This window comes from Lemur catta, chromosome 8 (genome assembly GCF_020740605.2).
Source record: "Lemur catta isolate mLemCat1 chromosome 8, mLemCat1.pri, whole genome shotgun sequence".
In the NCBI taxonomy this organism is placed as follows: domain Eukaryota; kingdom Metazoa; phylum Chordata; class Mammalia; order Primates; family Lemuridae; genus Lemur; species Lemur catta.
The window spans coordinates 34,576,929-34,588,523 of record NC_059135.1 but is presented as its reverse complement, the minus strand read 5'-3'; the positions used below and the strand labels follow the sequence as shown (position 1 = coordinate 34,588,523).

The window sequence follows — 11,595 nt, the reverse complement described above, 5'->3', positions numbered from 1 at the left end:
ATTTTCTGATCTGGGACTCTTGCCTGCTGTAAGGTATGTGCCAGCCAAACGCAGCAAGCTCACCAGGTGGAGAAAATTAGTTGTAAAGCGCACAAAACACGACCTCCGGGACGTGAGTGGAAAGAAACTACATATCCCGGCGTGCCCCGCTCACGAGCACAATGGAGCCTGTCGTCATCCGGGTCACGGGGCTGCGCGCTCCCTGCGCGCTGCCGGATTCCGGCCTGGGTCCCGCCCGGGACCGAGGGCCCTCCTGGGCCGGGAAAACTGCAATTCCCGGCATGCCCTGCCACGGCTGCGCCTGCGTACGGAAGATATCGCGCCGCGGAGCGGGTTGTTTTAAAGCGCTGTCTTAGTTCCATGGAAACTGGACCGCCTGCAGCCGGACAGAGCCACCGGTTGACAGATGGACTGTGGGGTGAGGCAGCTGGGCCCTGGGAGGGTGACCCAGAGTCGGAGGCGCGAGGCCCACGGTGGGGGGGTCGGCCACCATCACCACTCCTTTCCGCCCACTCCCGACCCTGATGGCGTCCAGGCTCGCTCCCTGGACCTCAGCCTTAACCTATGGCGTTTCTGCATTGAATGCTGCTGAAACCCATTTAGGAGCGAAGTTTGCATTGGCCTGGCTCCAGCCGAGGGAGAGAGAATAGCCACCGAGGCCTCCAGATAAGCCCCAATACCACCTTTTAAAAATATGTTAGGTTGGAGCTTATAGGTTCCTGGGAAGGCCATTTCAGCATTGTTTGATTTTTGTTACCAGTTACGCTCCATGGCCTGCTTGCTAGAATGTAAGTGTCAGGAATTTACATTTGTTCATTGCTGTTTTTTCAGTACCTGGTGCTTGTGCTAGAATAGAATAGACTTTTGTTAAATTTTTGTTGCAATATCTTCTTGTTTGTTTGCAACCCACGATGTCCTAGGCATTGTGCTTGACTCTGAAGACAGAAAAAAGATTAAGAAACTGGCCCTACGTTGGCGAAGTTCCCATTAGTCCGTCTTGAACACCTACACACACGTGCCTGATTAGGTAATCTTGGAGTGTCCAGGACTAGGTCCTTTAATCCTTTCTGTTCTCTGTTATTCAGTCCCATGGCTTTACAAGACTTGCATATATTGACCACTTCAGAATTTATATCTCCAGTCCCCACTTCTCCCTTGAATTCCGGATCTACAAGATCACTCCTTTTTTGGGTATTTTTCCTGTTTTTAATTTAACATTTCCAAAACAACTTTTGAACTTCTGCAAACTGATTCTTCCTTAATAGCCTTCCATTGTCTCAATGGTAACACCACCCTTCCAGTTGCTCAGGCCAAAAACCTTGGAGTAATCTTGGCTGCTTCCTTCTTTTTCATATCTAATATCTAATTCATCAGCAAAACCTATCTAAAATATGTCTGGACTCTAACCACTTTTTACTATTCCACTACCATCACCCTGGTATTTACTGGTAGCATTTCCTGGCTGTAGTATTGTAGCGTCTTCCACCTGGTCTTTCTACTTCTGGCCTTGCTCTTCTATCATTTCCAGGGGGAAGGGGCAGCCAGAGTGATCCAGTTAAAAGGTAAATTGGATCACAGCACTCTTCAGCTGTAACCCATCCAGTAGCTCTGAGTCACTGAGAGTAAAAGCCAAACCTTTACAATGGCCTTTGAGGCTCTGTGTGATCTTGTTCCATTATTACCTTCTGACATCATCTCACACTATTCTCTTCTTCACTCAATCCTCTCGAGCCAAACCAACCTTCTTACTGTTTGTGGATCCATAAGACCTAACTTAGGGCCTTTGCACTTGTTATTCACACTTCATGGATCTTTCTATCCTCAGTTATTCACATAGCCTGCTCTTGACCTTCTTCACAGGTCTTTGCTCAAGTATCATCTCAGTGAGGCTTTTTTTTTTGACCACTCTGTTTAAAATGAAAACCTGCACTGCAGCCTCCATAGCTTGTTCTTATTTTTCTTCGTTGTGTTTATAACCAGTGAACAACCTGTGTATTTTACTTAATGTCTGTCTTTAACTGGAATATAAGCTCCATGAAGACAGGGAATTTTGTCTGTTTTGTTCACTGCTATACTCCCTAGTGCCTATGACAGTATCTGGCTCATGGTAAACATTCAGGAAATATTTGTTAGATGTGTAAGTGAATGAAGACAGTGTTACTGACCAAATTCTTTTCCAGTGGTGGTGGTAAACAATATCGAGTCCCTGGCCTGTTATTTTGGAACCAATAGCATATAGTTACATATGCTTTTGCCAGGTGTAGATCTATTGCTAGGTGTAGGAATGGAGCCTGTGTCTACAGAAACAAGCATTCTCTTTTTAACGTCAGCTGGCTTCTACTAGTGTATTGCTTATGACATTGGTCTTTTTCATGCCATGCTTTCCGTAAGGTTACCTGCCTGGAAGCTCTTTGAAATACTTTCCCTGAACATTGAGACAGAACTGTATTGGTTTGATAATGATATACTTATGGAAATTAGTTATGAATGAAATTTTTAAAAAATAAAAGTTTATATCTTAGTATTTTTATTGTTACCATCAAGAATTAGGACTTAAGTTTAAGATAGCATTTGGTATTTGTTCCTTTTTAAAAACAACAAAGCACAGATATGTTAAAGCTATTGTCTCTTTGCTGGAATATTAGCCATTAGAGGTAGATCCTTGTAAGACTGTACTTAGACTATGAGCTATAGAGCTATGACTTATGAGAATCTGCCAAGTGGCCAATGGATTGTGTATGTGGGGGAGGTGTTTCTGCCATCCCTGCTTTGGGCCTGCCAAATGGACGAGGACTGACAGGGATATGAGCAACTGCAGTGAAAATAAGAATCTCTCCCTGACTTTAAGCCCAAATTCAGCAGATTCATTCACTGGATTGTAAGTCCTCCCTCTTCCCCGCTCCACCCTCCTCTCTTCTTTTAACAGCCTCCCAGATACTCAGGGACTCTCCCTGGTGGCTATTAAGGCTGTCCTCCCCTTGCTACTCAGGCATCACTGCCCCCTCCCTTGCTTCCAAGGCCTCTCATGACCTTGACGTTGTTTGATTTTTGTTTTCCCGGTGGGTGTGAGGCTGGGGTGGGGAGTGCTGGTTGGGAGGAAAGATTTTCAGGTAACCCTGAAACTTATTTTTAATCCCCAAAGGCTAGAATTGGCTTGTCTAATTTTTGAGTCAGCAGCTGTTTTGATTACCTGAACAGGGTTCTCACTGATTGACTAAAAGGGTATTTCAAGGACAGCATCATGTATTTCACTCAAAACCTTTGTCCCCTGCCCACTATCAATCAGTGACCCAATAGTCACCTCAATCTCCCCTTCCTTAGAGTGAATTTTCTAAAAGCTGCCTCCTTCTCAGAGGCTGGGGGCCAAGATGGTTCCTGTTTTTTGTTGAGAATATATTCTGTCTCTGGAAGCCTGAGAAACTCTGGTGTAGAGCAGGTGGGACTGGGTGCTGATAAAAGTCAAATTCCTACTCCAACACATGGACTTTCTTTTTTAAGCAAATGAAACAATTTAATTTGAATTGTTTTCCATTTTGATTTTATGGGTGAATGTGCATGCACCCTGTAAAGTAAATATAAGCATTTTTATATAGATCATAAGTATCCTAGGGAAATATTAACAAAACTGGACATTTCAACAATTACATGAAAAAATTTAGGTGGAAATCTGCATCCTATTCAAAATACATGGGGGAAACTTCTCTGTTTTCTGTATTTTTTTTCCCAAAGGTAGACTTTTGATATATTAGTAGTATGTGCTTGGCTTCTGATGTAAATTAATGTAGACAGTCTTTTGTATTATAACCAGCTAACTGGGCCTTACGAGTTGCCACAGAAATGGTCCTCCCTCCTCTTCTTTGGCACTGCTTGTCATTTCCTTCCTCCTCTTACTCATTTTTCTACCAACTGGATTACTTGTCCGATACTACTTTGTATCAGAAGAAAGTGGCTAAAACAAAAAAAAAAAATGTTTATTTTTCTCACATAAGCAGAGTTTGTAGATTACTGGTTTTGCCAAAAAATGTCTGGTAAATTTGAGCTTCTCTGGCCTTTTCCTTGTATTTCTCAGATACAGGTGATCCCTGGTTCTTTGTTTACATTTAACATAAGAGGGAAGGAAAGGACAGGTGCCATAATTTGTCCTTTTTATCCAAAAAACAAGTCTGCCTAGAAGCCCCTTTGCAAACTTCTGCCTAAAGTTCAGTCTCATTGGCCACGATGTATCATATGGGTGTGTCAGCTGCAAGGGAGGCTAGGGACGTGAACTTTTCTACCTTTTGAGAGAGGACAAAGTTTCAACTGTGTCTGCACAAGCCCCATTAACTACCCTTTCTCTACTTTTTCTCCCCACCCTCAGGCCTGATTTATTTTTGGGCCAGCAGTAGCCAGACAGTAGATGACAGAGAATGGAGTGGAGGCTAGACCATGTGGGGTTTCTCCATTGTTACCCCTCCATTTTTCCCCACCTGACACTGTTGGTGCCTCCCTCAATTGTAGCCCTGCTTTATGGCAGCAGAACCAGCTCTAGAGGCTTACTCAGAGGCTCTTCTTTCTGTCACCCAAGGAGTTCTATCCTGGCTCATGCGGTAAAGTGCCCAGGAGTCTCTACATCTGGGTGTTTATCAGAAATGTAGATGAACCTGACTTCAAATCTTTGTGTGTCCAGAGACTCCATTAATATCTACATGAGTTTTTGTCTTTCCCGTTAGGAACAAATTGAAAACCTGAAAGGGAATTAATAGAAAGGAGCTTCTTTACTCTATGTTCTTAAGCTGATTGTTAGCAGCAGATCTCTTGAAGAATGCAAAAAGCTTGTGTCAGAAATGCATACTGTTTCACAGAGGAGCATGAAGAATAAAAAAACAAAAATAGGCCATTTTCTGGGATCTGCGGGGAGAGGATAGAAAGTGATTAGAGAGCTATTTCAGGAGGAAATGTCCCTAATAGGTGTTAGCAAGAAGCTCAGCCTTTCCACAGCCACCTTAAGTCCTCCCATCAGTCTTCCCACATCATGAGTTTCGGTCCTGGGAACCACCCTCTGTGACTTGGACCTGAGGTGGTCCCCACTTTCACTGCCTGGGAGGTGAGGGGAAGGGATATACCTGATTACACAGCAAGTGGGCAGAAAGTGGTATTCCTGATATTCCAGGTTGGACCTTTGTGAACACATTCCTATAGGAACACTATTGCTAGAGATGGTTAAGATTTACAGTTTGATTAGTATAGAAATGTATGTACAGGATGGAGTTGCAGGAAAATATTTTTAAAGTTTTTACCAACAACCTTGTCATTAAACATGATTTATTGACATGTTGGGACCACATATAAGTTTCTGCCACTAATTCTGCTTCTGTCACTAATGACTTGACAGAATAGTTTTACTATTGCCATTTATTGGGCTTTTGGGGAGGAGTCTATGGAAATTTGATGTCAATAGCTATAGGAAGGATCTTTGCTCTTGCTATGAAGTTAAAGTTATAAATTATTTTAGAAAATTAATGCTTCAATGTAGATTACGTAGTTGGCAGATCATTTATTTTATGACAGCTGCTCAAAGGTCCAAGTATAGAACTTTTTTCAAGAAGGTTAGATATTAGGTAATGTTATAATGTAAAATGGCTGATAATAAAAGAGAGAACTCCCTCAACCAAGTCATAGGTCCTAGTGTGTGACTAATGGTAACAAATAAGATGGACTAGATTATGATGCAATAACGAACTACTCAACAATCTCAATGGCTTACAACAAACACAGGTTTATTGCTCACTCACACTGTATGTCATGGCTGAGTCATGGATCTATTTTATGTCATCTAAACTTTGGAACCTTGGCACATGGAGCAGACGCTATCAGGGATGTTGCTCATCTCATGGAGAGGGGAGAAGAAAGATAGTGAAGGACAAGCTGGCTCTTAAAGCTTTTACCCACATTTAATTGACCAAAACAGGACACATGGTCATTCCTGAGTTCAAAAGGACAGTGATACATAATCCTTCCACAGAAAGGGGAAATGACTATTTCGAGCAATAATAGAATCTGCCACACTAATATTGTGACTATATTCTTAGGTGCATATAGAAACTGCAATGTCCAGACCAATCCTTTCTCCAACCCACATCAATGCCACAGCTTCTGAAACATTCACAGTACTCCAGCAAAGGATGAGAATAGTTGAGGAACAGACCAGTTCTCTGAGGAATGACCTAATCATGTTGGACTTCAGTGAAAAAAGGTAATAAAAATGAACCAGATTTCTGTAGCTTAAAGAATTTCACTTCACTGCTTATTAATAAGGAGTCATAGTAGTTTGGCAGATGTGATAGATATTTACAAAAGAATTGAGAAATAAATTTCCATTTGAACATTAGAGAATATTTGCAAGATAAAGAGCTGTCATGTTGTGATAGAGCTATTATTGATATTCCCCTAAACAGATATTTAAAGTGCGTTAATTAGGTGTATAATCCTTGATATTGTGTTTCCCTTCAATACTTGATTAAAAACAAAAGTAGTTTTCCATGTAATTAAAAAAAATTATTGGTTCTTATTTTAAAATCAAAACTAGATTTTAATATTAGTTAAAATCTCTTTTGGCAATTTGGAAATATGCAATACATTATTAATAGTCACCATACTTTACAGCAGATCACTGGAACTATTCCTCCTATATAGATGACTATTCAGTACATCCTCAGGTGGAAGGAGCATTAGGAGCCTCCTATTCTGTCATGTTGCTGACATCACTTTCTAATTACTATCCTTATTAGAAATGTTAATTGACTCAATGGTTGGGGTTACCATAATGCAAATTGCATTGCATGATATTACTATATTGGGATCTTTGTCTAGAGGCCAATTGGAAGCTCCAAACTGTTTAGAAGACCCTGCCAGCCAGACAATCATTAGTCCTATCCAGAATGAAGTAATTTGTTCAGGAAAAACAGATATTTTATGGAAGAATTGTGAGTTTCTGGTAAATCGAATGTGCCGTCTGGAAAGCCTCATCCAGTCCTTGAAGATGAACATCTTTCGCCTGCAAACCGAAAAGGATTTGAATCCACAGAAAACAGGTATAGAAAGAAGAGAATCATCAGAAATTTGGTCCTGTGTAGGTGCTTGATGAGTTTTTGATTCTTTTCCTTTACTGACCTTCTTTTTATTGCTTGATGGCCCTCCCTGTCCTGTCTGGTAGCTTTTCTCAAGGATCGACTGAATATAATACAGGAGGAGCATTCCAAGGATCTGAAGCTGTTGCATCTGGAAGTTAAGAATTTGCGCCAACAACTGAGAGATGTAAAAAAGGAAGAAGACAAGGCACAAGATGAAGTGCAGAGGTTGACTGCCACTCTGGAGATTGCCTCAGAAACAAAGGTTTGAGTCCAGAGTTCTGAAGTACAAACTCACTATTGTGTGTTAGCTGAAGGGAGGAGGCAACAGACCCATGAAAATAACTTTTAAAAATAGGTGATGTTGATGTGAGGATTCTTGGCATTTGATGTTTACCTTCATTGATAACCTAAGCACTGTGTGCTATCAGTGACTGATTATTTATAGAGCTGTTACCTTGTACAAGTGATAGGGTGCAGAGGTATGAGATCGAGTCTGTGCCCTTCAAGAGCTTATATGCTAGCTGAGAGAATGAGGCATACCATATAGTAAAAAAATAAGAGTATAGGAAATGTTATAGCACCATATTGGACAAAAAGTGAATATTCCAGAGTAAGGGCTTTGTGTTCAGGCATGTTTGAGAGGGAGAGGATGCCCCATCTAGAATAGATTAGGTAGGCCTCAGAAAGAGATAGGACCTTTAGAAGGCAAAGTGAAGGGGTAAGGACATTTCAAGGAGCACATGGAGGCAGCAAAGAATAAGGACTACTAGGAACAGAAACTAACAATGTTGTTCTCCCCACCATGGGCCAGGCAGTTAATAGGTGTTCAACATGTTATTTTGTTTAATCTTTGCAAAACCTTGTGAAGTAAGATATTATTGTCCCTAGTTTTAACAATAAGAGTACTGGAACTCTGGAAGAAGTCACTTGTCCAAGAACACACATGCCTGTCTTCTTCCTGTAACCCAGGTTTGAACCTAGATCTTTCTACTGGTGCAGTTATGTATAAACTAGCCAGACAGAAGTGAGGATTTGTTTGTGGGAAATAAGTTGGATATTAGCTAGGGATCACATTATGGAGCATCTCAAAATCAAGAATAATTAGTAGTTGGGCTTAATCCTATGGGGAGTGATTAAGATTTTCAATATGGAAATAACATAATGAAAACAGGAAAACTGATTTGGCAGTGTTATAGAGTACCGATAACAGGGAGAAGAGATTGGAGGCAGGGAAATCAATTAGGAACCCCTTGCATTATTTGAGGCAGGAGCCTTAAGTAGGTCTGATCTAGGCTTACAGCATTTTGAAAGAAAGGGATATTCTGTGAACAAAGATATGGTAGAATATGGTATTGGATAGGGATTGAAGGCAGGAAAGAAGGCAAAGATGACTCGGAGGTTTCACATCTGGGATTGTGGGCCATTAATAATATTAAAAAAGAGAATAAGTAGTGAAAGCTGTGATTTTCGTCCTCAACTCCTAATCATGAATGATATTTTAAGCCAGAAAAAATTGAGTTCTTTAAAAAAAAAAAAAAGTCCTGTAAGAAAATTGTCAATTACCAGATTGTCATTTGATTATTGAATTTTACATAGAATTGGGTGTGATTAATCACTGTTTATGATATAAAAGAAGATATGATAGAAGTCATGAATCAATAAAATAACTTTCTTTTTAAATAACTCATTGTAATAATTCAGATTTATAATAAGGAGTATTTATAACCATATTAAAAATAGCATTTATAGGTTGCCAGAAAAAAGCCTAAATTTGAACTAATATACCTATAGACAATTTTTACCTGTCATTTCAGATTATTTAGAACCTTTTCTTTTTCTACTTTTAGAAGAATGCAGCCATTATTGAAGAGGAATTTAAGACCACAAAACGTAAAATGAATGTTAAAATTCAGGAGGTAAGACAAAAAGATGCTGGAGAGTGAAGGAGGTATTGGAAATGCAGAGGGGAAATCAAGACAATAGAGAGAATGAAAAGAAACCTTTGAAGAAGGAAATATATGATTGTGTAGTTCAGTTCAAGTGAAAAGTGCCTGCCCTTGCATGATGTTAAGATTTCCTTTTGCCTCAATACTGCCCTAAAATTAGAAATAAAAAATAAATGCTCTCTGAGCCAGGAGGGAAATAGTTATCACATGTGGTTGCCCATATACTACAGTTAAGTGGGTACCTTCATGCAAAGACCTTTTAATTGAAAGTTGTGTTTAAAATAAAAAGCTTTTAATAAGTCTGCTCATCTAATTTTACCTTAAAAATCTTCATGTGTGCATGTTTTTTTGTGGACGTAAGTTTTCAACTCATTGGTAAATACCTAGGAGTACAATTGCTGGATCATATGGTGAGCCTATGTTTAGCTTTGTAGGAAACTGCCAACCTGTCTTACAAAATGGCTGTACCATTTTGCATTCCCATCAGCAAGGAATGAGAATTGTTGCTGCACATCCTCATCAGCATTTGATGTTGTCATTGTTTTGGATTTTTACCATTCTAGTTGGTTTGTAGTGGTATCTTATTTTAATTTGCAGTTCTCCAATGACAAATGACATTGATCTTTTCATATGTTTATTTGCCATCTATATGTCTTCTTTGAGATATCTATTAGACCTTTTGCCCGTTTTGTAACTGAGTTGCTTTCTTTTACATTGTTGAGTTTTAGGAGTTCTTTGTATATTTTGGATACCAGTTCTTTATCAAATATGTGTTATGCAAATATTTTTCCCAGTCTGTAGCTTGTCTTTTCAGTCTCTTAACAGTGTCTTTTGCAGAGCAAAAGCTTTTATTTTTAATGAAGTCCAACTTGTCAATTTTTTCTTTCATTGATTCTAATTTTGGTGTTGTGTCTAAAAAGTCATCAACAAACCCAAGTCACCTAGATTTTCTCTTATGTTATCTTTTAGAAATTTTATAGTTTTGCATTTTACATTTATGTCTTTGATCTATTTTGAGTTAATTTTCCTGGAAGGTGTGAGATCTATATCTAGAGTAATTTCTTTTCTTTTTTCTTTTTTTTGCATGTGGATGTCTAGTGGTTCTATTACCATTTGTTGAAAGATTATCCTTTCTTCACTGGATTCCTGCTTAACATTATTACTTATGGGGAAAGTCTTATTCTTAATTCTTGGTGCTGTAGCAAAATCTTGAATTTTGATTGAACTCTGTCAAGGACCTGCAGAAGGACTGTACAGGTCAAACGGGCATTTTGAGGGTATGTAGAACAGGAAGGGTGTATTATTAATTTGCCTGGGTGCCCTAGCAAAGTCCCACAGACTGGGTGGCATTAACAGAAATTTATTTCTGTTTTTATTTAGTTCTGGAGGCTAGCAGTCCAAGATTAAGGTGTCAAGAGGGTTGATTTCTCCCAAGGCCTCTCCAACAAGGCTTGCAGGTGGCCGCCTTCTTGCTGTGCTGTCATATGCTCATTTCTCTGTGTGTGTGCATCCCTGGTGTCTCTGTGTGTTCAAATTTCTTCTTATTTTAACTTAGTCACCTCTTTAAAAGCTCTGTCTTCAAATGGTCACATTGTGAGGTGCTGAGTGTTAAACTTCAACATAAGAATTTTGGGGGGGACACAATTTAGCCCATAACATAAGACTTTATACAGATAGAGAAAATGTGGTATCTATCTTCCTAAGAGATAGGAAATATATATTTAATATGTGAAATATATACATATATGTAAAATATGGACCTGAAAACATTGAACACATTGACTGATTGCCCTTGATAATGCTTTGGAAATGAGTACCTCAGTAGTATAATTATCAGCTAGATGTTCTCTCTGTAATGTACTTCTATACATTATATGTGTGTCATGTATAAAAAAGGAAAATGTCTCTTTATAAAAGTTACCATTCTTTAAAAAGGTGGCTAGCTAAATCCTTTTAAGCCTATGTCATGGGAATGATAAACATGGAATTCAAAAGTGAAATATTTAATTCTGGATGAACTCTAGACCGAATAACATTTGACAGTGATGCAACTAAAATACAAATTAGGTGATTTCATGGGTGAGTACAAATTACATCTTGAGGAAATTATGCTATAATTTGATACAAAGCTTAGAAAAGTATATTAAGCTATTCTATATAATAAAGTAATTATAATCTAATACTAAAACCTGAAAAAATACAGCCCAAAATAAAAACTGTGGCTCATTCTTATACAAGATTGTAATATTTGACTTATCATTGGATTAGTAAGCAATTTCTAAGCTTGAAAAGAGGAACAAAATTATAAAAAGTTCGATACATTTGACCATATAAGACTTTAAAACTTCTACATGTAAAAAGCAAAACGAATAAAACATAATAAAACTAGACAGCTAATAATTTTTCCTTCTAAAGAACTTAAAATTGGTTAGAAATACCCAAAAAACAGGGGGCAAAGAATAAGTATTGACAGTTCATGAAAGAAATATATAAAGAGCTAATAACCATATTAGAAGATGTTTAATCTCACCAGTAACCAA

The 11,595-nt window shown here is 38.7% G+C and overlaps 1 protein-coding gene across 6 annotated transcripts in view; it reads left to right on the top strand.

Annotated features, from left to right (window-relative positions):
• Nucleotides 1–228: 228 nt before the first annotated feature.
• Nucleotides 229–11,595, top strand: part of CCDC150 (coiled-coil domain containing 150) — a 108,014-nt gene continuing 96,647 nt past the window's right edge. For all 6 annotated transcript variants that reach the window (XR_006736786.1, XR_006736785.1, XM_045558972.1 and 3 more), the window contains exons 1-5: nucleotides 229–418; nucleotides 6,069–6,232; nucleotides 6,850–7,070; nucleotides 7,193–7,371; nucleotides 8,957–9,025. Coding sequence is in view for 4 of the 6 variants with exons in the window: in XM_045558972.1 (XP_045414928.1) it covers nucleotides 407–418; nucleotides 6,069–6,232; nucleotides 6,850–7,070; nucleotides 7,193–7,371; nucleotides 8,957–9,025 (645 nt within the window). In the remaining 2 variants the exon portion in view is untranslated. The remainder of the gene's footprint in view (nucleotides 419–6,068; nucleotides 6,233–6,849; nucleotides 7,071–7,192; nucleotides 7,372–8,956; nucleotides 9,026–11,595) is intronic.